The sequence below is a fragment of the Salmo salar genome, chromosome ssa20 (assembly GCF_905237065.1).
Source record: "Salmo salar chromosome ssa20, Ssal_v3.1, whole genome shotgun sequence".
Lineage (NCBI taxonomy): Eukaryota > Metazoa > Chordata > Actinopteri > Salmoniformes > Salmonidae > Salmo > Salmo salar.
In genome coordinates, this window is record NC_059461.1 from 71,526,944 (window position 1) to 71,554,202 (window position 27,259).

General features: G+C 49.8%; 1 protein-coding gene across 9 annotated transcripts in view; it reads left to right on the plus strand.

Annotated features, from left to right (window-relative positions):
* LOC106581265 (RNA-binding protein Musashi homolog 2) overlaps positions 1 to 27,259 on the plus strand; it is a 403,525-nt gene that overhangs the window by 9,349 nt on the left and 366,917 nt on the right. For all 9 annotated transcript variants that reach the window (XM_045703896.1, XM_045703895.1, XM_045703899.1 and 6 more), the window contains exon 5: positions 297 to 338. In XM_045703896.1, coding sequence (XP_045559852.1) covers positions 297 to 338 — 42 coding nt within the window. The remainder of the gene's footprint in view (positions 1 to 296; positions 339 to 27,259) is intronic.

Sequence of the window (27,259 nt, forward strand, 5' to 3'; positions counted from 1 at the left end):
AGGGGAAGGATGGAGAACAGAAGTCCTGAAGGGGACTTGGGGAACTCGAAACCTGATTTTTGAATACCCCTTGTGTAGTGTCTGTACTGTCAGTTGTGATGGTAATCCTAACGTTGTCCAAGTCGTGCATGCCGGTCTGTGAGATAGTCTTGTGATCCATGAGGAATGCTTTGAACCCACACATCCAAATCCCTGTGATTCGTTGTGTTTAAGTGATTGACAACTTTGTTAATGATTGATATCTATCTAATCTCCCTTTCTCCTCTTTCTCTTGTCCCTTTTTTAATATTTACCAGATCGATCCTAAAGTTGCCTTCCCTAGACGTGCTCAGCCCAAGGTAAGACAACATGCCGAACATGTTTTAACCTCTCATGGAGAGGACTTTTAGTTTGTTGGTTGGTTTCTGTAACACTGGGTACATTGCTGACCTGCAGAGAGGGTCTGGTCATAAAACGACATGTAGGCCTGCAGATTAGTTTTGGAATGCAAGTGTCACTGTCAGGCTGGTCTGGAGCCTGCTACAGGTAGATGACTGGCTGTCTGATTTCTCCCATAGCTGCACCACCACTGTACTTGTTTACATCAGCATGTTGTCTAGAAACCGTAGTGAGGTAGAATTTCCCTGGGTGACTGCTCTAAAGACTTCGCTGCATTTGATTGAATGAGAGAGTATCACATTGTAGTTGTTCACACAATGTTTTTTCCCTAAAGACGCTGAGGTAGATTGGGGCATTTTCTTTTTTTTATTAACACAAAGAGAGGCATTGCTACTCTGTTACTTTGATCAGGTTTCAAACAGGAATGACAGAGGTAAAGCTTTCCAAGCCGAAGCACATGTTATCTTAAGGCTGGGTATGGCTACATGTATGTAATTGAGAACAGCTAGGGGATGTGCTTGTTTCTTGATACAGTCTCTCTTTCCCCCTTGTTTTCGGCAGCAGGTAGCCTAGCGGTTAGAGCGTTGGGCTAGTAACCGAAAGGTCGCTGGTTCAAATACCCGAGCCGACAGGGTGAAACATCTGTCTGTGCCCTTGAGTAAGACACTAAACCCTACTTTTCTCCAGGGGGACTGTACTACTATGGCTGACCCATTAAAACGACACATTTCACTGTACCTTATCCAGTGTATGGGACGATAAAATGTTTTATTTTATTAAAACATTTTATGCACCTATTCATGTGAAGTCCAATTAAATAAGAATTTGTTCTTAACTGACTTGCGTAGTTAAATAAAGGTTATACAAAATATATATAGAAAATGGTGTACAGTAATAGTGATAATACTGACAGAAGTCTAGTCTGACTGTACAGTACTTCGTTCCAGTGCAGACTGTGTTGATATGCAAGCATATGTTACAGTATTTGACAGATTTGTACAGTGCTTTGATATTTTCTGCTCTGTGGGCTGTTTTATGCAAAAAAGCACCCTTGATATCAATTATGCAATCATTTTTGAATAAACATGAATTTGACTCAAGGACATTTTTAACAATAAAGAAAGATGCAGACCTATGTAGGCTATAAGGTGTTTGTTTCTAAAGAGCAATGACACTGTAAAGGAATTTGAAGGTGAAATCACACCTTGACTTGTCTTCGGACCCTTAAGGGCAGGCTTATTTTTAACCCTGAGTGGAGTGAGAATGTGGCTGTCAAATAACGTAGAGGCTGTAGGATTAAAGAGCAATTAAATCAGCATTTCATGGGGTTTTGGTGCATGTACAATTTATGAAAGAAAGGTCTTATGTACAGCAATGTTCAAGCCCTCAGGTTATCGTCGTCCTTTTGAGCAAAACGTGTTTTGTTCTCTGTTTGTCAGTAACTCTGGCTCAGGGTTTTTATTGCCCGTGTTCAATTTCCCAGTAAGCGTTTACCTCAGACCATGCTGTCGGCTGCATGCTCACTTTGTCCCAATTTTGAGTGTTTCCAGTGTGTTTTTCCAGTGTGTGTGTGTTTCCAGTGTGTGTACCTACAGTTTGTGACAGCACGAGAAACATCCACCTCAGGCATTTAAGGCTGGGTAGGGAGGGACAGCCTCTGGCTGGCTGGTAGGCTAACTGTCTGAGAGCACGTTGTTTCCTAACTCTTCAATACGGGATTGGCTTCAAGGGTGGCAGGTGTCCACAACACACTTGTCCAGCTAATTGAAATGAAGAACTTTCCCCGAGTGGACAATCACTGGAGGAGAAATGACGAACTCACTCCCTCACCACTCACATGCCAGGCCAGCCACTCCCTTCACCACTCGCATGCCAGGCCAGCCACTCCCTTCACCACTCACATGCCAGGCCAGCCACTCCCTTCACCACTCACATGCCAGGCCAGCCACTCCCTTCACCACTCACATGCCAGGCCAGCCACTCTGGTCCAAGGCAGGCAGGCAGGCAGGCAGGCAGGCAGGCAGGCTGGCAGGCAGGCAGGCAGGCAGGCTGGCAGGCAGGCAGGCAGGCAGGCAGGCAGGCAGGCAGGCAGGCAGGCAGCGCAGGCAGGCAGGCAGGCAGGCAGGCAGCGCAGGCAGGCAGGCTGGCTCAGGGCCTGGGGCTCCGAGATGAACGGGCGTTAAATCAGGCTGCAGTTCTCAGCAGCAGTCGGAACACAACACAGCCGCTACGTGTTTTTTTTTGTGTTAAGCGAACCACCCAATAATAAGCTTTATGCAATTATACAACCGCCATCGCATACAATCATGTGGCATTATGGCATTATATTTGTGACTTGCCCCATATTTTGGAGTATGTTGAATAGAACTGAAACAAGCAGGCGTATGTTGAGTACTGTACTTAGCTAGGCTGTCATTCATTTGGTAACTTCGTGAACAAGTCAAAGAAGCTGAGTTTGTTGGTTTATTACCAAACAGACATTAAATCCAGACATACCTGGAGTTCGCCTTTCCAGAGTCTATACTGTTAGTTTTATGGCTGTTATTTTCTACTCCTGGGGCAAGCATCTATACATCTCAGCAGTGGCACCACTGGTCTCAGAGTGGTGTGGTGAAAAAAACATTCTCGGGCCCGACGTGTTTCTTGATCTGGTAACCTAGCCAGGTTAAACTTTATACGGTATGATGTGATCTGTTGTTTAATATTTTCTATTTAGGTCACATGGTTTAATATCTCCTGTCGCTTGCCTTTCTCTGCCTGTAGTGGTGTCAACTCCCATTTCTGAGTTACAAGATTCGATTCCGCTAGCAATCAACTCCTAAGATTCAGTTTGTTTGGAACAGAGACTGATTAGCTGCCGATATTCCGAGAACACAAAAATGTGCGTATTTCATAGCGAGAGAGGAGATGAGATGAGAGGAGAGGAGAGGGGCACAGTGTAGGCAGGTTGGTCACCAGGCAGACGGTCAGAACCGTAAACTAGGCATATCTATCGGCAATCAAAAACGGTATCTCTCAATGGAATGCTGTATCTTGGCTTGCAATGTCTCGCAACTTCAGTAAAGCAGGGCCTATCATCAATTAATAGCCTAGGGCATTCTACACGCAACAGAACGAAGACACACTCGCATCATTAGCGAAGAGCGAGAGCAAGGGTGTAATCATTTTCCAAACAGTTGCACAACAACTGCAACTAAAATGAGTTTCTGTTGGACAAATTCTGGTAGGTCCTTCCCCGATTTGTTCCGTTTGCTTCAGTTTAAGAAACGTTTGCAACTGAATCGGCGTAATGAATATTCCTCAGGCGAGGGAGAGCGAGGAGGGGCAGGCAGAAAGAATCGCGGTGCGCATGTTTCTTGGTAATCTTAATCTCACAGTGTCTTGTTTTGCATGCCTTGCAAATTCACCAAAGTAGCCTAAAGTTCACCTCTTCCTCTTTTGGTTTTATTTAAATTACACAACTTTCCCCAGGTCTTTATAGCCTTCTGTCATCATAAAGTGCTTTGAGAGACTAGTCAAGAATCATATCACCTCCACCTTACTGGCCACCCTAGCTAGACCCACTGAAATTGGTTTACCACCCCAATAGGTCCACAGACGATGCAATCGCCATCACACTGCCCTATCCCATCTGGACAAGAGGAATACCTATGTAAGAATGCTGTTCATTGACTACAGCTCAGCATTCAACACCATAGTACCCTCCAAGCTCATCATCAAGCTGGAGGCCCTGGGTCTCAACCCCATTCTGTGCGATTGGGTCCTGGATTTACTGATGGGCCGCCCCCAGGTGGTGAAGGTAGGAAATAACTCCACTTCACTGATCCTCAACACTGGGGCCCCTCAGGGGTGCGTGCTCAGCCCCCTCCTGTACTCCCTGTTCACCCATGACTGTGTGGCCATGCACGCCTCAAACTCAATCATCAAGTTTGCAGACGACACAATAGTACTAGGCTTGATCACCAACAACGATGAGACAGCCTATAAGGAGGAGGTGAGGGGCCTCGGAGTGTGGTGTCAGGAAAACAACCTCTCACTCAACGTCATCAAAACAAAGGAGATGATCGTGGACTTCAGGAACAGCAGAGGGAGCACCCCCCTATCCACATCGAAGGGACAGCAGTGGAGAAGGTGGAAAACTTTAAGTTCCTCGGCGTACACATCACAGACAAACTGAAATGGTCCACCCACACAGACAATGTGGTGAAGAAGGCGCAACAGCGCCTCTTCAACCTCAGGAGGCTGAAGAAATTTGACTTGTCACCTAACTAGGTAGTTGTTGTGGAATTGTTAGATTACTTGATAATATTACTGCACTGTCGGAACTAGAAGTACAAGCATTTCGCTACGCTCAAAATAACATCTGCTAACCATGTGACCAATAAAATGTGATTTGATTTATCGTCTAGTTAGACTATAATGTAGAAAATGTTTTATAACTGCACTGTGATTTTTATTTTGTTAAGGAAAACCATTGTTTTTCATATTTTTTTTGAGTGCTTTGTGAAAATAACAAAGAAATGCACCTGGCTATTCTTCTCACACATACAGTACCTTCAGCAAGTATTAACACCCCTTTACTTTATCCACATGTTGTTGTGTTACAGCCTGAATTTAACATGGATTACATCTGGATGTTGTCACTCATCTACACACAATAATGTGGGGTGTTGTAATAATGGGCTCCCGAGTGGTGCAGCGATCTAAGGCACTGCATCTGTGCAAGAGGCGACACTACAGTCCCTGGTTCGAATCCAGGCTGTATCATATCCGGGCGTGATTGGGAGTCGCATAGTGTGGTGCCATTTTAGGCTGTCATTTTAAATAAGAATTTGTTCTTAACTGACAAAACGTAAATGACAGAATGAAAAGAAGGATGCCTGTACAGAATACAAATATTCCAAAACATGCATCCTGTTTGCAATAAGGCACTAAAGTAAAACTGCAAAAAATTTGGCAAATAAGTTGTACTTTTGGTCCTGAAAACAAAGCATTACAGTGCATTTGGAAAGTATTCAGACGCCTTGACTTTTTCCACATTTACGTTACAGCCTTATTCTAAAATGTATTACATAGTTTTCCTCATCAATCTACACACAGTACCCCATAATGACCAAGCAAAAACAGTTTTTAGAAATGTTTGCAAATGTATTAAAAAAACAGAAATACCTTATTTACATACAGTACCAGTCAAAAGTGAGGAAACCTAATCATTTCAGGGATTTTCTTTATTTTTACTATTTTCTACATTGTAGAATAATAATGAAGACATCAGAACTATGAAATAGCACTTATGGAATCATGTAGCAACCCAAAAAGTGTTAAACAAATCAAAATATATTTTATTTTTGAGATTCTTCAAAGTAGCCACCCTTTGCCGTGATAACAGCTTTGCACAATCTTGGCATTCTCTCAACCAGCTTCATGCGGTAACCACCTGGAATGCATTTCAATTAACAGGGGTGCCTTGTTAAAAGTTCATTTGTGGAATTTCTTTCCTTAATGCGTTTGAGACAATCAGTTGTGTTGTGACAAGGTAGGAGTGGTATACAGAAGATAGCCCTATTTGGTAAAAGAACAAGTCCATATTATGGCAAGAACAGCTCAAATAAGCAAAGAGAAACGACAGTCCATTACTTTAAGACATGAAGGTCAGTCAATCCGGATAATTTCAAGAACTTTGAAAGTTTCTTCAAGTGCAGTCGTAAAACCATCAAGCGCTATGATGAAACTGGCTCTCATGAGGACCGCCACAGGAAAGGAAGACCCAAAGTTACCTCAGCTGCAGAGGATAAGTTCATTAGTAACCAGCCTCAGAAATTGCAGCCCAAATAAATGCTTCACAGAGTTCAAGTAACAGACACATCAACTGTTCAGAGGAGACTGTGTGAATCAGGCCTTCATGGTCGATTTACTGCATAGAAACCACCACTAAAGGACACCAATAAGAAGAAGAGACTTGCTTCGGCCAAGAAACATGAGCAATGGACACTAGACCAGTGAAAATCTGTCTTGGTCTGATGAATCCAAATTTGAGATTGTTGGTTCCAACCACCTCATCTTTGTGAGACGCAGAGTAGGTGAATGGATGATCTTTGCATGTGTAGTTCCCACTGTGAAGCGGGTGTGATGGTGTGGGGGTGCTTTGCTCGTGACACTTGATGATTTATTTAGAATTCAAAGCACACTTAACCAGGATGGCTACCACAGCAATCTGCAGCGATATGCCATCCCATCTGGTTTGCACTTAGTGGGAGTATCATTTGTTTTTCAACAGGACAATGACTCAAAACACATCTACAGGCTGTGTAAGGGCTATTTGACCAAGACGGAGAATGGTGGAGTGGTGCATCAGATGATCTGGCCTCCACAATCACCCGACCTAAACCCAATTGAGATGGTTTGGGATGAGTTGGACCGCAGAGTGAAGGAGAAGCAGCCAACAAGTGCTCAGCATATGTGGGTACTCCTAAAAGATTGTTGGAAAAGCATTCCAGGTGAAGCTGGTTGAGAGAATGCTAAGAGTGTGCAAAGCTGTCATCAAGGCAAAGGATGGCTGTCATCAAGGCAATATGTGTTATTTCATAGTTTTGATGTCTTCACTATTATTCTACAATGTAGAAAAATATTAAAAATAAAGAAAAACCTGTGAATGAGTAGGTGTGAGACTGGGACGGAGGTTCACCTTCCAGCAGGACAATAACCCTAAGCATACTGCTAAAGCAACACTTGAGTGGTTTAAAGGGAAACATTAAAATGTATTGGAATGGCCTAGTCAAAGCCCAGACCTCAATCCAACTGAGAATCTGTGGTATGACTTAAAGGTTGCTGTACACCAGCAGAAGCCAACCAATTTGAAGGAGCTGGAGCAGTATTGCCTTGAAGAATGAGTAAAAATCCCAGTGGCTAGATGTGCCAAGCTCATAGAGACATACCCCAAGAGACTTGCAGCTGTAATTGGATTGAAGTTGAAGTTTTTTTTTGTAAGGTCTTATTTCTTGTTTATTTCACAATAAAACATATTTTGCATCTTCCAAGTGGTAGGCATGTTGTGTAAATCAAATCATACAAACCCACCAAAAATCTATTTTAATTCCAGTTTTAAGGCAACAATATAGGAAAAATGCCAAAAGGGGTGAATACTTTCACAAGCCACTGTAAAGTCCCACAGTTGACAGGCCAAGTGTGAACTCTGGAGGGAACCTGGCACAATCCCTACGGTGAAGCATGGTGGTGGCAGCATCATGCTCTGGGGATGTTTTTCAGTGGGAGGGACTGGGAAACTAGTCAAGATCGAGGGAAAGATTAACAGAGCAAAATATAGAGATCCTTGATGAAAACAGTCTCAGGACCTCAGACTGGGGTGAAGGTTCACCTTCCAACATGACAACGGCCCTAAGCACACAGCCAAGACAACGCTGGAGTGGCTTCGAGACAAGTCTCAATGTCCTTGAGTGGCCCAGCGAGGGCCCAGACTTGAACCCGATTTAACATCTGTGGAGAGACCTGAAAATAGCTGTGCAGCGACGTTCCCCATCCAACCTGACAGAGCTTGAGGGGATCTGCAGAGAAGAATGGGAGAAACTCCCCAAATACAGGTGTGGCAAGCTTGTAGCGTCATACCCAAGAAGACTCGAGGCTGTAATCGCTGCCAAACATGCTTCAACAAAGTACTGAGTAAATGGTCTGAATACTTATGTAAATGTGATATTTCTGTCTTGTTTTTAATACATTTGCTAAAATGTTGAAACCTGTTTTTGCTTTGTTATTATGGGGTATTGTGTGTAAATTGAGGATAACAAAACAATTGAATCCATTTTAGAATAATGCTGTAACGTAACAGAATGTGGAAGAAGTCAAGTTGTCGGAATACTTTCCGAATGCACTGTATGGTTGGGGCAAATCAAACACATCACTGAGTACATCTCTTCATATTTTCATGGTGGTGGCTGCATCTTGTTATAGGTATGCTTGGCATTGGCAAGGACTAGGGAGTTTTTGTTGTTGATTTAATGAGAAGTCTTTGAGGAAAACCTGGTTCTGTCTGCTTTCCAACAGACACTGGGAGACAAATCCATCTTTCAGCAGGACAATAGCCTTAGGCCAAATATACATTGGAGTTACTTACCAAGACGACATTGAATGTTCCTGAGTGGCCTAGTTACATTTTAACTTAAATCTGTATGAAAATCTATGGCGATATGGCTTAGCAATGATCAAAAACCAACTTAACAGAGCTTGAAGAATTTAAAAAGGAATAGTGTCCAAATATTGTACAATCCAGGTTTGCAAAGCTCTTGGGCTTACCCAGAAACACTCAGCTGTAATCGCTGCCAAAGATAATTCTAACATGGATTGACGCATAGGGGGGGTTGAATACTTATCTAATCAACATATATGTGTGTTGTAGTTTCCATTAGTATTTTGTGTAGATCTTTGACAAAAGCAATGACAATTCAATAGATTTTAATTCCACTTTGAAACAACATTTTGAAAAAGTCCAGGGGTGTGAATACGTTCTGAAGGCACGGCAAGCCATAGTTTGAACTCTGATCTGAAGTGTCATGATTCATGATTGTAAATGCCTGTTCTCTTTGCCGCTCTCAGAACCTGAGAGCCATTGGTTATGAGAGCCTGTAGACGTCTCTATAATCTCTGTTCATATTGTGTAGGATGAAAATAATGATCATGCACTGGTCCTGTGACCAAACATCACCAGAGAGAATATCCTCCTCAAAATGTTCAACGCCCACAATTTGGCCAATAAATGGCCGTTATTTCTGAAAAGAAAGTAATCTATGAATGGTTTTCCAACCCCAGCACATGGTGGGTTCGTGAGAGACCATTCTCTGGGTGAGAGAGAGAAGAAATACAAAAGGTTGAGTGCACACTGCACAGCATAATGGGCTCCTTGAGTTCCCCTCACTAACACGCACCCTCCCTGACTGGAGAAGCTTTGGCATTTACTGCCATGAGAACTGTCAAAACAATACCTCAGTGGGTGCTGCTCTCACATCAAACCCAGGACTCTACCTGTGTGACTACTGGAAGTGTGTATGTGTGGAGGGGGTCGGTGGTAGGTAGGAATTGAGTTCACAGTTTTATTGTTACATGTAATTTTCCCCGTTTCTTCTGGTGCTCTGGTGTGAGAGCGTTGTGTAGTGAGAAGTAGCTGAGCAGTTAGCTCTGGTCGTGAGGTGTGAGAGCGTTGTGTAGTGAGAAGTAGCTGAGCAGTTAGCTCTGGCAGTGAGGTGTGAGAGCGTTGTGTAGTGAGAAGTAGCTGAGCAGTTAGCTCTGGCAGTGAGGTGTGAGAGCGTTGTGTAGTGAGAAGTAGCTGAGCAGTTAGCTCTGGTCGTGAGGTGTGAGAGCGTTGTGTAGTGAGAAGTAGCTGAGCAGTTAGCTCTGGCCGTGAGGTGTGAAAGCGTTGTGTAGTGAGAAGTAGCTGAGCAGTTAGCTCTGGTCGTGAGGTGTGAGAGCGTTGTGTAGTGAGAAGTAGCTGAGCAGTTAGCTCTGGCCGTGAGGTGTGAGAGCGTTGTGTAGTGAGAAGTAGCTGAGCAGTTAGCTCTGGCCGTGAGGTGTGAGAGCGTTGTGTAGTGAGAAGTAGCTGAGCAGTTAGCTCTGGTCGTGAGGTGTGAGAGCGTTGTGTAGTGAGAAGTAGCTGAGCAGTTAGCTCTGGTCGTGAGGTGTGAGAGCGTTGTGTAGTGAGAAGTAGCTGAGCAGTTAGCTCTGGTCGTGAGGTGTGAGAGCGTTGTGTAGTGAGAAGTAGCTGAGCAGTTAGCTCTGGTCGTGAGGTGTGAGAGCGTTGTGTAGTGAGAAGTAGCTGAGCAGTTAGCTCTGGTCGTGAGGGGCTGGAGGAGGAGGAGGTGGGGGGAGAGGGACTTTTTTAAAGTCCAAAGGTGAGGATGTGTGAACTCTCTCTCCCTCCCCACAGTGGACGCTTGGCCCTTACCAGGAGAGGGGCGCTGGTCCAAGAGCCCAGTTCTCACTCTCCTGTGTGGCCGATCCCTCTGACACCAATTAAGAACCCAGCAAACCACTGCTTAGTCCCATTCAATCTGCTCTCCATTGCTTTCTCTGTGTGTGCCTCTCTCCCTCTCCCGCTGCACTTCTAGCAGTCCTTGTTTTTTCTGTTGACAACCTGGCAAAGCAGTGTCTCCTTTTTTCTCTCAGTTTTCTGATATTTGCAGCAGGTGCTCCACGTTTCTGCTGTTGGAGTAATAGAATTGGACAAGAAGGCTTTGGTTAAACCTGACACTACTCTTTTGATTCTTTGAGGGTCTTGACGTATACGTTGCATAGAGCTATAGATGTTTGATGCTCTGAGATGAAAGGTTGGCTGATACAAAGAAATGAGGCTGCAGTCTACCTTTTGATGACATCACAAAAGGAGTTGTTTTGGGCTGAGAAAGCTGCTATCTACAATGTACAAGGAAAACCTTCTGTAGTAGAGAATTATTTCCCTGTTTTGAGATGGTGTCATCATCAGTCAGTAGTTCTGACTAGGCCCTGTACTATATGGGTAATTCCACAGTAACAGAGTAATGCTGAGACTCAGCTTTTTCACTCTAAAATATATTTCAAACAAAAAACAATGATTTAAAAGTTAAACAAACCATACAACTCTATGCACAAGGACTACATGTAATAATTTCCACTGAAGATTTTATGAAAACACATTTACTTGAAGAACAGTGCAGATGCAAAGTTTGGTAACAGAATGTTCAAGTAAATGTGTTTTTGTCAAATGTTCTGTGGAAATTGTTATTAAGTAGTATTTATATATACACACAAAAGTATGTGGACACCCCTTCAAATGAGTGGATTCAGCTATTTCAGCCACACCCGATGCTGACAGGTGTATAAAATTTAGCACCAGCCATGCAATCTCCACAGACAAACATTTGCAGTAGAATGGCCTCACTGAAGAGCTCAGTGACTTTCAACGTGGCACCGTCATAGGATGCCACCTTTCCAACAAGTCAATTCGTCAAATTTCTGCCCTGCTAGAGTTGCCCTGGTCAACTGTAAGTGCTGTTATTGTGAAGTGGAAACGTCTAGGAGCAACGATTGCTCAGCCGCGAAGTGGTAGGACACACAAGCTCACAGAACGGGACCAACACTAACTACCAAGTTCCAAACTCCCTCTGGAAGCAACATCAGCACAATAACTGTTCGTTGGGAGCTTCATGAAATGGGTTTCCATGGCCGAGCAGCTGCACAAAACCCTAAGATCGCAATACCAAGCGTCGACTGGAGTGGTATAAAGCTCGCCGCCATTGGACTCTGGAGCTTCTTGGCTGTCCAGCTGACAAATCTGGGTTTGGCTGATGCCAGGAGAACGCTACCTTCCCCAATGCATAGTGCCAAATGTAAAGTTTGGTGGAGGGGGAATAATGGTCTTGGGCTGTTTTTTATGCCCATGATTTTGGAATGAGATGTTAGACGAGCAGGTGTCCACATACTTTTGGTCATGTAGTGTAGATTGTTTAACTTTGCAATCAACTTTGCAATCATTGGTTTTTGTTTGACATACATGTTAAAGTGAAAACCTGAGTCTTAGCATCACTCTGTTACTGTGGAATTGCCAATATGTTTTTCTGAATCTAAGTGGTTCAACTTTCAGTCCAAGACTACTGTCTCTCACTCCGGGTCTGAAATTACATCGTTGGCCAAGCCCTGCCTCCCTCTGCTTTCAGCTCACTGCCTAGGCATGCTGTAAGTATCCCTACCGTGCTGCTGCCCTGGTGGCTGGAGGGGGTTCGATGGGGAGTCAGTCAGTGTGTTCTGGTGTGGAACAGAACAGGCAGGCAGCAGGTCAGGAGCGGGTCAGGATCTGGGACTGGAGGCTACTGGGGTTGGTCTTCCCCAAACTGATCCTGAGTGACGTTAATGAGGAGCACGCCAGAAGAGAGAGAACCATGCCGGGTAAAACAAAAGTCCCTCGTTCTCAACAGTCAACATGGCTGCTTCCAAAGCCCTGCAGTCTACCTCTACTAGACATGCTCTAGGCAGGAAGGACTCCTTCCCTTTCGCTCTGCCCCTGGCCTCCCTCCTTTACCTCTTCAGCTTCAAACAGAGCAATGCAAACATGTATCTCATGACAAGCCTTAGTTTGATTGTCGTCTGGTGGCCCAGGAGAGCTGCACATGGGCTGATGTAAAAGCATGGAGTTGAATGAAAAGGACAGAAGCATTGTTTTGACAGATGTTTTTGCTCAGACTGTTTAGTATGCACTAATAGTCATGTACCAGTCACCATTGATTTGCTCCCCCTAATCCATTGTTCTAACTCCACTCCTCCCATCCCTCCTTTTACCCACTCCTCCCACCCAGGCACAAACCCATCCGTATAGCATCGCTTTATCGGTGTTTCCGCACAATATATGGTTGGAAAATTGGTGCAATTCTTTACTCCAAACATGAGTCCACACGGTGCAGTGCTGTCAGACAGACTTCAAACCCCTGCTGACTGTGAGACAGGTTATTAAACAGTGACAAACTGGGTTTGGAGCAACCTCTCCTCTCCCACGGTGATGTCTGCCAGAGAGAGAGAGAGATGGAGGGAGAGGGTGATGCCGTGTTGTAGGGGGAGAGAGGGTGATGCCGTGTTGTAGGGGGGGAGAGAGGGTGATGCCGTGTTGTAGGGGGAGAGAGGGTGATGCCGTGTTGTAGGGGGAGAGAGGGTGATGCCGTGTTGTAGGGGGGAGAGAGGGTGATGCCGTGTTGTAGGGGGAGAGAGGGTGATGCCGTGTTGTAGTGGAAAGAGAGGGTGATGCCGTGTTGTAGGGGGAGAGAGAGGGTGATGCCGTGTTGTAAGAGGGGGGAGAGAGGGTGATGCCGTGTTGTAGGAGGGGGGAGAGAGGGTGATGCCGTGTTGTAGGAGGGGGGAGAGAGGGTGATGCCGTGTTGTAGGGGAGAGAGAGTGATGCCGTGTTGTAGGGGGAGAGAGAGGGTGATGCCGTGTTGTAGGGGGGAGAGAGGGTGATGCCGTGTTGTAGGGGGAGAGAGGGTGATGCCGTGTTGTAGGGGGGGAGAGAGGGTGATGCCGTGTTGTAGGGGGAGAGAGGGTGATGCCGTGTTGTAGGGGGAGAGAGGGTGATGCCGTGTTGTAGGGGGGAGAGAGGGTGATGCCGTGTTGTAGGGGGAGAGAGGGTGATGCCGTGTTGTAGGGGAGAGAGAGGGTGATGCCGTGTTGTAGGGGGAGAGAGGGTGATGCCGTGTTGTAGGGGGAGAGAGGGTGATGCCGTGTTGTAGGGGGAGAGAGGGTGATGCCGTGTTGTAGGGGGGAGAGAGGGTGATGCCGTGTTGTAGGAGGGGGAGAGAGGGTGATGCCGTGTTGTAGGGGGGAGAGAGGGTGATGCCGTGTTGTAGGGGGGGGAGAGAGGGTGATGCCGTGTTGTAGGGGGGGAGAGAGGGTGATGCCGTGTTGTAGGGGGGGAGAGAGGGTGATGCCGTGTTGTAGGGGGGGAGAGAGGGTGATGCCGTGTTGTAGGGGGGAGAGAGGGTGATGCCGTGTTGTAGGGGGGAGAGAGGGTGATGCCGTGTTGTAGGGGGGGAGAGAGGGTGATGCCGTGTTGTAGGGGGGAGAGAGGGTGATGCCGTGTTGTAGGGGGGAGAGAGGGTGATGCCGTGTTGTAGGGGGGGGAGAGAGGGTGATGCCGTGTTGTAGGGGGGGAGAGAGGGTGATGCCGTGTTGTAGGGGGGGAGAGAGGGTGATGCCGTGTTGTAGGAGGGGGGAGAGAGGGTGATGTCGTGTTGTAGGGGGAGAGAGAGGGTGATGCCGTGTTGTAAGAGGGGGGAGAGAGGGTGATGCCGTGTTGTAGGAGGAGAGAGGGTGATGCCGTGTTGTAGGAGGAGAGAGGGTGATGCCGTGTTGTAGGAGGAGAGAGGGTGATGCCGTGTTGTAGGGGGGAGAGAGGGTGATGCCGTGTTGTAGGGGGAGAGAGGGTGATGCCGTGTTGTAGGGGGGAGAGAGGGTGATGCCGTGTTGTAGGGGGGAGAGAGGGTGATGCCGTGTTGTAGGGGGGAGAGAGGGTGATGCCGTGTTGTAGGGGAGAGAGGGTGATGCCGTGTTGTAGGGGGGAGAGAGGGTGATGCCGTGTTGTAGGGGGGAGAGAGGGTGATGCCGTGTTGTAGGGGGGAGAGAGGGTGATGCCGTGTTGTAGGGGGGGAGAGAGGGTGATGCCGTGTTGTAGGGGGGGAGAGAGGGTGATGCCGTGTTGTAGGGGGGAGAGAGGGTGATGCCGTGTTGTAGGAGGGGGAGAGAGGGTGATGCCGTGTTGTAGGGGGAGAGAGGGTGATGCCGTGTTGTAGGAGGGGAGAGAGGGTGATGCCGTGTTGTAGGGGGGAGAGAGGGTGATGCCGTGTTGTAGGGGGGAGAGAGGGTGATGCCGTGTTGTAGGGGGGGAGAGAGGGTGATGCCGTGTTGTAGGGGGGGGAGAGAGGGTGATGCCGTGTTGTAGGGGGGGAGAGGGTGATGCCGTGTTGTAGGGGGGGAGAGAGGGTGATGCCGTGTTGTAGGGGGGGGAGAGAGGGTGATGCCGTGTTGTAGGGGGGGGAGAGAGGGTGATGCCGTGTTGTAGGAGGGGGAGAGAGGGTGATGTCGTGTTGTAGGGGGGAGAGAGGGTGATGCCGTGTTGTAAGAGGGGGAGAGAGGGTGATGCCGTGTTGTAGGGGGAGAGAGGGTGATGCCGTGTTGTAGGAGGAGAGAGGGTGATGCCGTGTTGTAGGGGGGGAGAGAGGGTGATGCCGTGTTGTAGGGGGAGAGAGGGTGATGCCGTGTTGTAGGGGGGAGAGAGGGTGATGCCGTGTTGTAGGGGGGAGAGAGGGTGATGCCGTGTTGTAGGGGGGGAGAGAGGGTGATGCCGTGTTGTAGGGGGGAGAGAGGGTGATGCCGTGTTGTAGGAGGGGGAGAGAGGGTGATGCCGTGTTGTAGGGGGGAGAGAGGGTGATGCCGTGTTGTAAGAGGGGGGAGAGAGGGTGATGCCGTGTTGTAGGAGGAGAGAGGGTGATGCCGTGTTGTAGGAGGGGAGAGAGGGTGATGCCGTGTTGTAGGGGGGAGAGAGGGTGATGCCGTGTTGTAGGGGGGAGAGAGGGTGATGCCGTGTTGTAGGGGGGGAGAGAGGGTGATGCCGTGTTGTAGTGGGGGGAGAGGGTGATGCCGTGTTGTAGTGGGGGGAGAGGGTGATGCCGTGTTGTAGGGGGGGGACAGGGTGATGCCGTGTTGTAGGAGGGGACAGGGTGATGCCGTGTTGTAGGAGGGGGACAGGGTGATGCCGTGTTGTAGTGGGGGACAGGGTGATGCCGTGTTGTAGTGGGGGAGACAGGGTGATGCCGTGTTGTAGTGGGGGAGACAGGGTGATGCCGTGTTGTAGGAGGGGGACAGGGTGATGCCGTGTTGTAGTGGGGGGGACAGGGTGATGCCGTGTTGTAGTGGGGGACAGGGTGATGCCGTGTTGTAGGAGGGAGACAGGGTGATGCCGTGTTGTAGGAGGGGGACAGGGTGATGCCGTGTTGTAGGAGGGGGACAGGGTGATGCCGTGTTGTAGTGGGGGGACAGGGTGATGCCGTGTTGTAGGAGGGGGACAGGGTGATGCCGTGTTGTAGTGGGGGAGACAGGGTGATGCCGTGTTGTAGTGGGGGGACAGGGTGATGCCGTGTTGTAGGAGGGGACAGGGTGATGCCGTGTTGTAGTGGGGGGAGACAGGGTGATGCCGTGTTGTAGGAGGGGGACAGGGTGATGCCGTGTTGTAGGAGGGGGACAGGGTGATGCCGTGTTGTAGTGGGGGACAGGGTGATGCCGTGTTGTAGTGGGGGGACAGGGTGATGCCGTGTTGTAGTGGGGGACAGGGTGATGCCGTGTTGTAGGAGGGGAGACAGGGTGATGCCGTGTTGTAGGAGGGGGACAGGGTGATGCCGTGTTGTAGGAGGGGGACAGGGTGATGCCGTGTTGTAGTGGGGGGACAGGGTGATGCCGTGTTGTAGGAGGGGGACAGGGTGATGCCGTGTTGTAGGAGGGGGACAGGGTGATGCCGTGTTGTAGGAGGGGGACAGGGTGATGCCGTGTTGTAGGAGGGGGACAGGGTGATGCCGTGTTGTAGTGGGGGGGACAGGGTGATGCCGTGTTGTAGGGGGGGACAGGGTGATGCCGTGTTGTAGTGGGGAGACAGGGTGATGCCGTGTTGTAGTGGGGGACAGGGTGATGCCGTGTTGTAGGAGGGGGACAGGGTGATGCCGTGTTGTAGGAGGGAGACAGGGTGATGCCGTGTTGTAGTGGGGGGACAGGGTGATGCCGTGTTGTAGGAGGGAGACAGGGTGATGCCGTGTTGTAGGAGGGGGACAGGGTGATGCCGTGTTGTAGTGGGGGACAGGGTGATGCCGTGTTGTAGGAGGGGGACAGGGTGATGCCGTGTTGTAGTGGGGGGACAGGGTGATGCCGTGTTGTAGGAGGGGACAGGGTGATGCCGTGTTGTAGTAGGGGAGACAGGGTGATGCCGTGTTGTAGTGGGGGAGACAGGGTGATGCCGTGTTGTAGGGGGGGAGACAGGGTGATGCCGTGTTGTAGGGGGGGAGACAGGGTGATGCCGTGTTGTAGGAGGGGGACAGGGTGATGCCGTGTTGTAGTGGGGGGACAGGGTGATGCCGTGTTGTAGTGGGGGGACAGGGTGATGCCGTGTTGTAGGAGGGGAGACAGGGTGATGCCGTGTTGTAGGAGGGGGACAGGGTGATGCCGTGTTGTAGGAGGGGGACAGGGTGATGCCGTGTTGTAGTGGGGGGACAGGGTGATGCCGTGTTGTAGGAGGGAGACAGGGTGATGCCGTGTTGTAGGAGGGGGACAGGGTGATGCCGTGTTGTAGTGGGGGGACAGGGTGATGCCGTGTTGTAGGAGGGGGACAGGGTGATGCCGTGTTGTAGTGGGGGACAGGGTGATGCCGTGTTGTAGGAGGGGGACAGGGTGATGCCGTGTTGTAGGAGGGGGACAGGGTGATGCCGTGTTGTAGTGGGGGGACAGGGTGATGCCGTGTTGTAGTGGGGGAGACAGGGTGATGCCGTGTTGTAGTGGGGGGACAGGGTGATGCCGTGTTGTAGGAGGGGGACAGGGTGATGCCGTGTTGTAGGAGGGGGACAGGGTGATGCCGTGTTGTAGGAGGGGGACAGGGTGATGCCGTGTTGTAGTGGGGGGGACAGGGTGATGCCGTGTTGTAGGAGGGGGACAGGGTGATGCCGTGTTGTAGGAGGGGGACAGGGTGATGCCGTGTTGTAGGAGGGGGACAGGGTGATGCCGTGTTGTAGTGGGGGACAGGGTGATGCCGTGTTGTAGGAGGGGGACAGGGTGATGCCGTGTTGTAGGGGGGGGACAGGGTGATGCCGTGTTGTAGTGAGGGGGACAGGGTGATGCCGTGTTGTAGGAGGGGGACAGGGTGATGCCGTGTTGTAGTGGGGGACAGGGTGATGCCGTGTTGTAGGGGGGGACAAGGTGATGCCGTGTTGTAGGAGGGGGACAGGGTGATGCCGTGTTGTAGGAGGGGGACAGGGTGATGCCGTGTTGTAGTGGGGGACAGGGTGATGCCGTGTTGTAGGAGGGGGACAGGGTGATGCCGTGTTGTAGTGGGGGAGACAGGGTGATGCCATGTTGTAGTGGTGGACAGGGTGATGCCGTGTTGTAGGAGGGCGACAGGGTGATGCCGTGTTGTAGGAGGGAGACAGGGTGATGCCGTGTTGTAGGAGGGGGACAGGGTGATGCCGTGTTGTAGGAGGGCGACAGGGTGATGCCGTGTTGTAGTGGGGGACAGGGTGATGCCGTGTTGTAGTGGGGGAGACAGGGTGATGCCGTGTTGTAGTGGGGGAGACAGGGTGATGCCGTGTTGTAGTGGGGGGACAGGGTGATGCCGTGTTGTAGTGGGGGGACAGGGTGATGCCGTGTTGTAGTGGGGGACAGGGTGATGCCGTGTTGTAGTGGGGGACAGGGTGATGCCGTGTTGTAGGAGGGGGACAGGGTGATGCCGTGTTGTAGGAGGGGGACAGGGTGATGCCGTGTTGTAGGAGGGGGACAGGGTGATGCCGTGTTGTAGTGGGGGACAGGGTGATGCCGTGTTGTAGGAGGGGGACAGGGTGATGCCGTGTTGTAGTGGGGGGACAGGGTGATGCCGTGTTGTAGGAGGGGGACAGGGTGATGCCGTGTTGTAGGAGGGAGACAGGGTGATGCCGTGTTGTAGTGGGGGACAGGGTGATGCCGTGTTGTAGTGGGGGGACAGGCTGATGCCGTGTTGTAGTGGGGGAGACAGGGTGATGCCGTGTTGTAGTGGGGGGGACAGGGTGATGCCGTGTTGTAGTGGGGGGGACAGGGTGATGCCGTGTTGTAGTGGGGGGACAGGGTGATGCCGTGTTGTAGGAGGGGGACAGGGTGATGCCGTGTTGTAGGGGGGGGACAGGGTGATGCCGTGTTGTAGTGGGGGGACAGGGTGATGCCGTGTTGTAGTGGGGGGACAGGGTGATGCCGTGTTGTAGTGGGGGAGGACAGGGTGATGCCGTGTTGTAGTGGGGGGACAGGGTGATGCCGTGTTGTAGGAGGGGGACAGGGTGATGCCGTGTTGTAGGAGGGGGGACAGGGTGATGCCGTGTTGTAGGAGGGGGACAGGGTGATGCCGTGTTGTAGGAGGGGGACAGGGTGATGCCGTGTTGTAGGAGGGGGACAGGGTGATGCCGTGTTGTAGTGGGGGGACAGGGTGATGCCGTGTTGTAGGAGGGAGACAGGGTGATGCCGTGTTGTAGGAGGGAGACAGGGTGATGCCGTGTTGTAGGAGGGGGACAGGGTGATGCCGTGTTGTAGGAGGGGGACAGGGTGATGCCGTGTTGTAGTGGGGGGACAGGGTGATGCCGTGTTGTAGGAGGGAGACAGGGTGATGCCGTGTTGTAGGAGGGGGACAGGGTGATGCCGTGTTGTAGTGGGGGGACAGGGTGATGCCGTGTTGTAGGAGGGGGACAGGGTGATGCCGTGTTGTAGTGGGGGGACAGGGTGATGCCGTGTTGTAGGAGGGGGACAGGGTGATGCCGTGTTGTAGGAGGGGGACAGGGTGATGCCGTGTTGTAGTGGGGGACAGGGTGATGCCGTGTTGTAGTGGGGGAGACAGGGTGATGCCGTGTTGTAGTGGGGGACAGGGTGATGCCGTGTTGTAGGAGGGGAGACAGGGTGATGCCGTGTTGTAGGAGGGGGACAGGGTGATGCCGTGTTGTAGGAGGGGGGACAGGGTGATGCCGTGTTGTAGTGGGGGGGACAGGGTGATGCCGTGTTGTAGTGGGGGACAGGGTGATGCCGTGTTGTAGGAGGGGGACAGGGTGATGCCGTGTTGTAGGAGGGGGACAGGGTGATGCCGTGTTGTAGGAGGGGGACAGGGTGATGCCGTGTTGTAGGAGGGGGACAGGGTGATGCCGTGTTGTAGGGGGGGACAGGGTGATGCCGTGTTGTAGTGGGGGGACAGGGTGATGCCGTGTTGTAGGAGGGGGACAGGGTGATGCCGTGTTGTAGTGGGGGACAGGGTGATGCCGTGTTGTAGGAGGGGGACAGGGTGATGCCGTGTTGTAGGGGGGGACAAGGTGATGCCGTGTTGTAGGAGGGGGACAGGGTGATGCCGTGTTGTAGGAGGGGACAGGGTGATGCCGTGTTGTAGTGGGGGACAGGGTGATGCCGTGTTGTAGGAGGGGGACAGGGTGATGCCGTGTTGTAGTGGGGGAGACAGGGTGATGCCATGTTGTAGTGGTGGACAGGGTGATGCCGTGTTGTAGGAGGGAGACAGGGTGATGCCGTGTTGTAGGAGGGAGACAGGGTGATGCCGTGTTGTAGGAGGGGGACAGGGTGATGCCGTGTTGTAGGAGGGAGACAGGGTGATGCCGTGTTGTAGTGGGGGACAGGGTGATGCCGTGTTGTAGTGGGGGAGACAGGGTGATGCCGTGTTGTAGTGGGGGAGACAGGGTGATGCCGTGTTGTAGTGGGGGACAGGGTGATGCCGTGTTGTAGTGGGGGACAGGGTGATGCCGTGTTGTAGTGGGGGACAGGGTGATGCCGTGTTGTAGTGGGGGACAGGGTGATGCCGTGTTGTAGGAGGGGGACAGGGTGATGCCGTGTTGTAGGAGGGGGACAGGGTGATGCCGTGTTGTAGGAGGGAGACAGGGTGATGCCGTGTTGTAGTGGGGGACAGGGTGATGCCGTGTTGTAGGAGGGGGACAGGGTGATGCCGTGTTGTAGTGGGGGACAGGGTGATGCCGTGTTGTAGGAGGGGGACAGGGTGATGCCGTGTTGTAGGAGGGAGACAGGGTGATGCCGTGTTGTAGTGGGAGACAGGGTGATGCCGTGTTGTAGTGGGGGGGACAGGCTGATGCCGTGTTGTAGTGGGGCAGACAGGGTGATGCCGTGTTGTAGGAGGGGGACAGGGTGATGCCGTGTTGTAGTGGGGGGACAGGGTGATGCCGTGTTGTAGTGGGGGGGGACAGGGTGATGCCGTGTTGTAGTGGGGGGGACAGGGTGATGCCGTGTTGTAGTGGGGGAGACAGGGTGATGCCATGTTGTAGTGGGGGAGACAGGGTGATGCCGTGTTGTAGTGGGGGAGACAGGGTGATGCCATGTTGTAGTGGGGGAGACAGGGTGATGCCGTGTTGTAGTGGGGGAGACAGGGTGATGCCGTGTTGTAGTGGGGGGACAGGGTGATGCCATGTTGTAGTGGGGGAGACAGGGTGATGCCGTGTTGTAGTGGGGGAGACAGGGTGATGCCGTGTTGTAGTGGGGGGACAGGGTGATGCCGTGTTGTAGTGGGGGGGACAGGGTGATGCCGTGTTGTAGTGGGGGACAGGGTGATGCCGTGTTGTAGTGGGGGAGACAGGGTGATGCCGTGTTGTAGTGGGGGAGACAGGGTGATGCCATGTCGGAGCTAGGAGACGGCATGCCAGGTGGCTCCCTTCTATTTGGTGCTGTTCTGTCATATGACATAGGCTCTGCAGTACTATGCTGGTAGTGTGAGTGTGTATATTGTCTCTGCAGTACTATGCTGGTAGTGTGTGTGTGTATATTGTCTCTGCAGTACTATGCTGGTAGTGTGAGTGTGTATATTGTCTCTGCAGTACTATGCTGGTAGTGTGAGTGTGTATATTGTCTCTGCAGTACTATGCTGGTAGTGTGAGTGTGTATATTGTCTCTGCAGTACTATGCTGGTAGTGTGTGTGTGTATGTTGTCTCTGCAGTACTATGCTGGTAGTGTGAGTGTGTATATTGGCTCTGCAGTACTATGCTGGTAGTGTGTGTGTGTATATTGGCTCTGCAGTACTATGCTGGTAGTATGTGTGTGTATATTGGCTCTGCAGTACTATGCTGGTAGTGTGTGTGTGTATATTGGCTCTGCAGTACTATGCTGGTAGTGTGTGTGTGACACGCTGTATATTGGCTCTGCAGTACTGTGCTGGTAGTGTGTGTGTGACACGCTGTATATTGTCTCTGCAGTACTATGCTGGTAGTGTGAGTGTGTATATTGTCTCTGCAGTACTATGCTGGTAGTGTGAGTGTGTATATTGTCTCTGCAGTACTATGCTGGTAGTGTGTGTGTGTATATTGTCTCTGCAGTACTCTGCTGGTAGTGTGTGTGGGGCACGCTGTATATTGTCTCTGCAGTACTCTGCTGGTAGTGTGTGTGTGACACGCTGTATATTGGCTCTGCAGTACTATGCTGGTAGTGTGTGTGTGACACGCTGTATATTGTCTCTGCAGTACTATGCTGGTAGTGTGAGTGTGTATATTGTCTCTGCAGTACTATGCTGGTAGTGTGAGTGTGTATATTGTCTCTGCAGTACTATGCTGGTAGTGTGAGTGTGTATATTGTCTCTGCAGTACTATGCTGGTAGTGTGAGTGTGTATATTATCTCTGCAGTACTATGCTGGTAGTGTGTGTGTGTATATTGTCTCTGCAGTACTATGCTGGTAGTGTGTGTGTGGCACGCTGTATATTGTCTCTGCAGTACTCTGCTGGTAGTGTGTGTGTGGCGCGCTGTATATTGTCTCTGCAGTACTATGCTGGTAGTGTGAGTGTGTATATTGTCTCTGCAGTACTATGCTGGTAGTGTGAGTGTGTATATTGTCTCTGCAGTACTCTGCTGGTAGTGTGAGTGTGTATATTGTCTCTGCAGTACTATGCTGGTAGTGTGTGTGTATATTGTCTCTGCAGTACTATGCTGGTAGTGTGTGTGGCACGCTGTATATTGTCTCTGCAGTACTATGCTGGTAGTGTGTGTGTGTATATTGTCTCTGCAGTACTATGCTGGTAGTGTGTGTGTGTATATTGTCTCTGCAGTACTATGCTGGTAGTGTGTGTGGCACGCTGTATATTGTCTCTGCAGTACTATGCTGGTAGTGTGAGTGTGTATATTGTCTCTGCAGTACTATGCTGGTAGTGTGTGTGTGTGTATATTGTCTCTGCAGTACTATGCTGGTAGTGTGTGTGTGTATATTGTCTCTGCAGTACTATGCTGGTAGTGTGAGTGTGTATATTGTCTCTGCAGTACTATGCTGGTAGTGTGAGTGTGTATATTGTCTCTGCAGTACTCTGCTGGTAGTGTGAGTGTGTATATTGTCTCTGCAGTACTATGCTGGTAGTGTGTGTGTATATTGTCTCTGCAGTACTATGCTGGTAGTGTGTGTGGCACGCTGTATATTGTCTCTGCAGTACTATGCTGGTAGTGTGTGTGTGTATATTGTCTCTGCAGTACTATGCTGGTAGTGTGTGTGTGTATATTGTCTCTGCAGCACTATGCTGGTAGTGTGTGTGGCACGCTGTATATTGTCTCTGCAGTACTATGCTGGTAGTGTGAGTGTGTATATTGTCTCTGCAGTACTATGCTGGTAGTGTGTGTGTGTGTATATTGTCTCTGCAGTACTATGCTGGTAGTGTGAGTGTGTATATTGTCTCTGCAGTACTATGCTGGTAGTGTGAGTGTGTATATTGTCTCTGCAGTACTATGCTGGTAGTGTGAGTGTGTATATTGTCTCTGCAGTACTATGCTGGTAGTGTGAGTGTGTATATTGTCTCTGCAGTACTATGCTGGTAGTGTGAGTGTGTATATTGTCTCTGCAGTACTATGCTGGTAGTGTGAGTGTGTATATTGTCTCTGCAGTACTATGCTGGTAGTGTGAGTGTGTATATTGTCTCTGCAGTACTATGCTGGTAGTGTGAGTGTGTATATTGTCTCTGCAGTACTATGCTGGTAGTGTGAGTGTGTATATTGTCTCTGCAGTACTATGCTGGTAGTGTGAGTGTGATAGAGAGGTGAGCAGACCAGAGTTTTAGTGGCATCTTGTACTTGGATTTTTGAACAGAGTCAATGAACAGCGATCCACATTTTTTGAAGGTGTTTTGGAAATTAGAACGTATATACAATTATTTATACACTTATTAAAATATGTTGCCATTGTATTTTTTTGTATGCTACTGTATATGCCACTGGGACAAGGCAAGCTTGAACCACCTCAGAATTTGTTTTCTCCAATGTAAATTTGGACATGGAATTAAAGTCTGGCTGTAGTCAGCTGTTACGTCTGTTATTGTAGACATTGCTAATGGGTCTTCATGCTAGCAGTCAAACACTAGCCAGTCAGTTGTCAGTACCGAGAGAGTCCAACTCCTTTAACGCCACTGCGTCCTGTTCCTCTCTGTCTGTCTCTGTCTGAGACACTGGATCGTGGAAGGCTAGGCATGACTAATCAATCGTGTTTGTGTATGCCACAGAGAGAGAGAGAGCGAGAGAGCAGCCCAAATCACGAGGGCTGTCTGACCCGCCGCGCCGGCGTCCTTGCCTGCCGATTGTCCTTCAGCCGGCTGCAGTGCTGAGCTGAATTGGAGCCTCACCGTCACCACAACACTGACTGGGTGACTGTGGAGGCTGCTCTGCTCTTCTCCTGTTTTCTCTGTTGCTCTTTCACTGCAGCACAGAAAATACTATTTTTGTCTGGCTATCTAATCTCTCTCTCTCTCTCCTCTCTGTCTCTGTATCTCTCTCTCTGTATCTCTCTCTCTGTTTCTCTCTGTATCTCTCTCTCTGTATCTCTCTCTCTCTCTCCTCTCTGTCTCTGTATCTCTCTCTCTCCTCTCTGTCTCTGTATCTCTCTCTCTGTATCTCTCTCTCTCTCTCCTCTCTGTCTCTGTATCTCTCTCTCTGTATCTCTCTCTCTCTCTCCTCTCTGTCTCTGTATCTCTCTCTCTGTTTCTCTCTGTATCTCTCTCTCTGTATCTCTCTCTCTCTCTCCTCTCTGTCTCTGTATCTCTCTCTCTCCTCTCTGTCTCTGTATCTCTCTCTCTGTATCTCTCTCTCTCTCTCCTCTCTGTCTCTGTATCTCTCTCTCTGTATCTCTCTCTCTGTTTCTCTCTGTATCTCTCTCTCTGTATCTCTCTCTCTCTCTCCTCTCTGTCTCTGTATCTCTCTCTCTCCTCTCTGTCTCTGTATCTCTCTCTCTGTATCTCTCTCTCTGTTTCTCTCTGTATCTCTCTCTCTCCTCTCTGTCTCTGTATCTCTCTCTCTCCTCTCTGTCTCTGTATCTCTCTCTCTGTTTCTCTCTCTCTATGTATCTCTCTCTCTCTCTCTCTCCTCTCTGAATCTCTCTCTCCTCTCTGTCTCTGAATCTCTCTCTCTCTCCTCTCTGTCTCTGTATCTCTCTCTCCTCTCTGTCTCTGTATCTCTCTCTCTCAGTTTCTCTCTCTCTCTGAATCTCTCTCTCTCTGCACCTCTCTCTCTCTGTATCTCTCTGTATCTCTGTCTCTCTCCCTGCCTCTCTCTCTCTCCCTCTCATTTGCCCCAGCTTTTCCTACAGCATGATAAATCTGATGCTAAATTTAGAGGCCGTTTTTATTGAGCAGTGAGGGATTACTGGCACAGAGAGAGAGGGTGAGAGAGAGTGTGTGAGGCAGACAGTTGGAGGGAAAGAGTGGCAGGCTTTCTATCTCCAATCGGCCTATCAGGAGGAGCTTACGTTCTGTTTTAAAGCGCCCTCTGTGACTTTGTTTATATGTGGTACTGTCACATCAGTCCGCCTGTCTAATAGCTACATGGGCTGGTCTCCTACTATCCATCATTCCTGTTACAAACAATTGGTTGGGAGAAAAATACAAATTTCTGTTGGACATTCATATATACATTGCACAATATAGTAATTTTCTAAGGCCTGTTTTCTGATATCTTTCTTTTATGAACTTGTTCCTGGTGCTCTGACAGAGTGAGGTTGTTACAGAAGCTGCTGGTCTTTCCTGGACATGATGCTGTGCTTCAGAAGGAAGGCAGAGCAGCAAAGCACTGCTCTATAATCTCACCACACACAGAACAGGGTCCTGGTCTCTCTTCCCAGTCTCTCCCCTCCACCCATCCTATACACGTCTTCACACTGTTACCCACTCAATCACCTTGGCTGTCCTCTGGACAATACACTGTTACCCACTCAATCACCTTGGCTGTCCTCTGGACAATACACTGTTACCCACTCAATCACCTTGGCTGTCCTCTGGACAATACACTGTTACCCACTCAATCACCTTGGCTGTCCTCTGGACAATACACTGTTACCCACTCAATCACCTTGGCTGTCCTCTGGACAATACACTGTTACCCACTCAATCACCTTGGCTGTCCTCTGGACAATACACTGTTACCCACTCAATCACCTTGGCTGTCCTCTGGACAATACACTGTTACCCACTCAATCACCTTGGCTGTCCTCTGGACAATACACTGTTACCCACTCAATCACCTTGGCTGTCCTCTGGACAATACACTGTTACCCACTCAATCACCTTGGCTGTCCTCTGGACAATACACTGTTACCCACTCAATCACCTTGGCTGTCCTCTGGACAATACACTGTTACCCACTCAATCACCTTGGCTGTCCTCTGGGAAATACACTGTTACCCACTCAATCACCTTGGCTGTCCTCTGGACAATACACTGTTACCCACTCAATCACCTTGGCTGTCCTCTGGACAATACACTGTTACCCACTCAATCACCTTGGCTGTCCTCTGGACAATACACTGTTACCCACTCAATCACCTTGGCTGTCCTCTGGACAATACACTGTTACCCACTCAATCACCTTGGCTGTCCTCTGGACAATACACTGTTACCCACTCAATCACCTTGGCTGTCCTCTGGACAATACACTGTTACCCACTCAATCACCTTGGCTGTCCTCTGGACAATACACTGTTACCCACTCAATCACCTTGGCTGTCCTCTGGACAATACACTGTTACCCACTCAATCACCTTGGCTGTCCTCTGGACAATACACTGTTACCCACTCAATCACCTTGGCTGTCCTCTGGGAAATACATACTGTTCAGTATAATCAGTTACCTCTCAGATGAAGAGTAATAACTTCCAACGGCTGTGAGGCTTTTAAGAAGGCAAGACGCCACCGTCAGTGAAAAGACCTGATTGGCCTATATTATTGTTGATTGACAGCCTGAGATGGTGTCAACAGCAGACAGACAGGCCCACCCTCCTCACAGAGGTGGTGTTCTCACAGCATGTTGATACAATCACTCACCACTTGTAATCACCATTGTTTTAGTCAAATAGCTTTATTTGACAGTTGTGTGTTTCTTAGGCCTGTTGTTTTTTCCCTTCTTCCTTTTGAAAGCCTGTGAGGCCTTGGGAGCTTGTTTGCGTTGATCCGACTAAACCACTATAATCAGCCTCGCTGAGAGCAGGCAGAGAGTGGGAGGGAGGGACGGAGGGGGAGAGAGAGAGAGCACTTACATTGCAAACCACTCCTCTCCCCAACGCTTCTCTCCATCAAAGACAAAAAAAAGCAATTAAAATCATAAGCCACACGTGGGGAAAATGACGGCAGGCACAA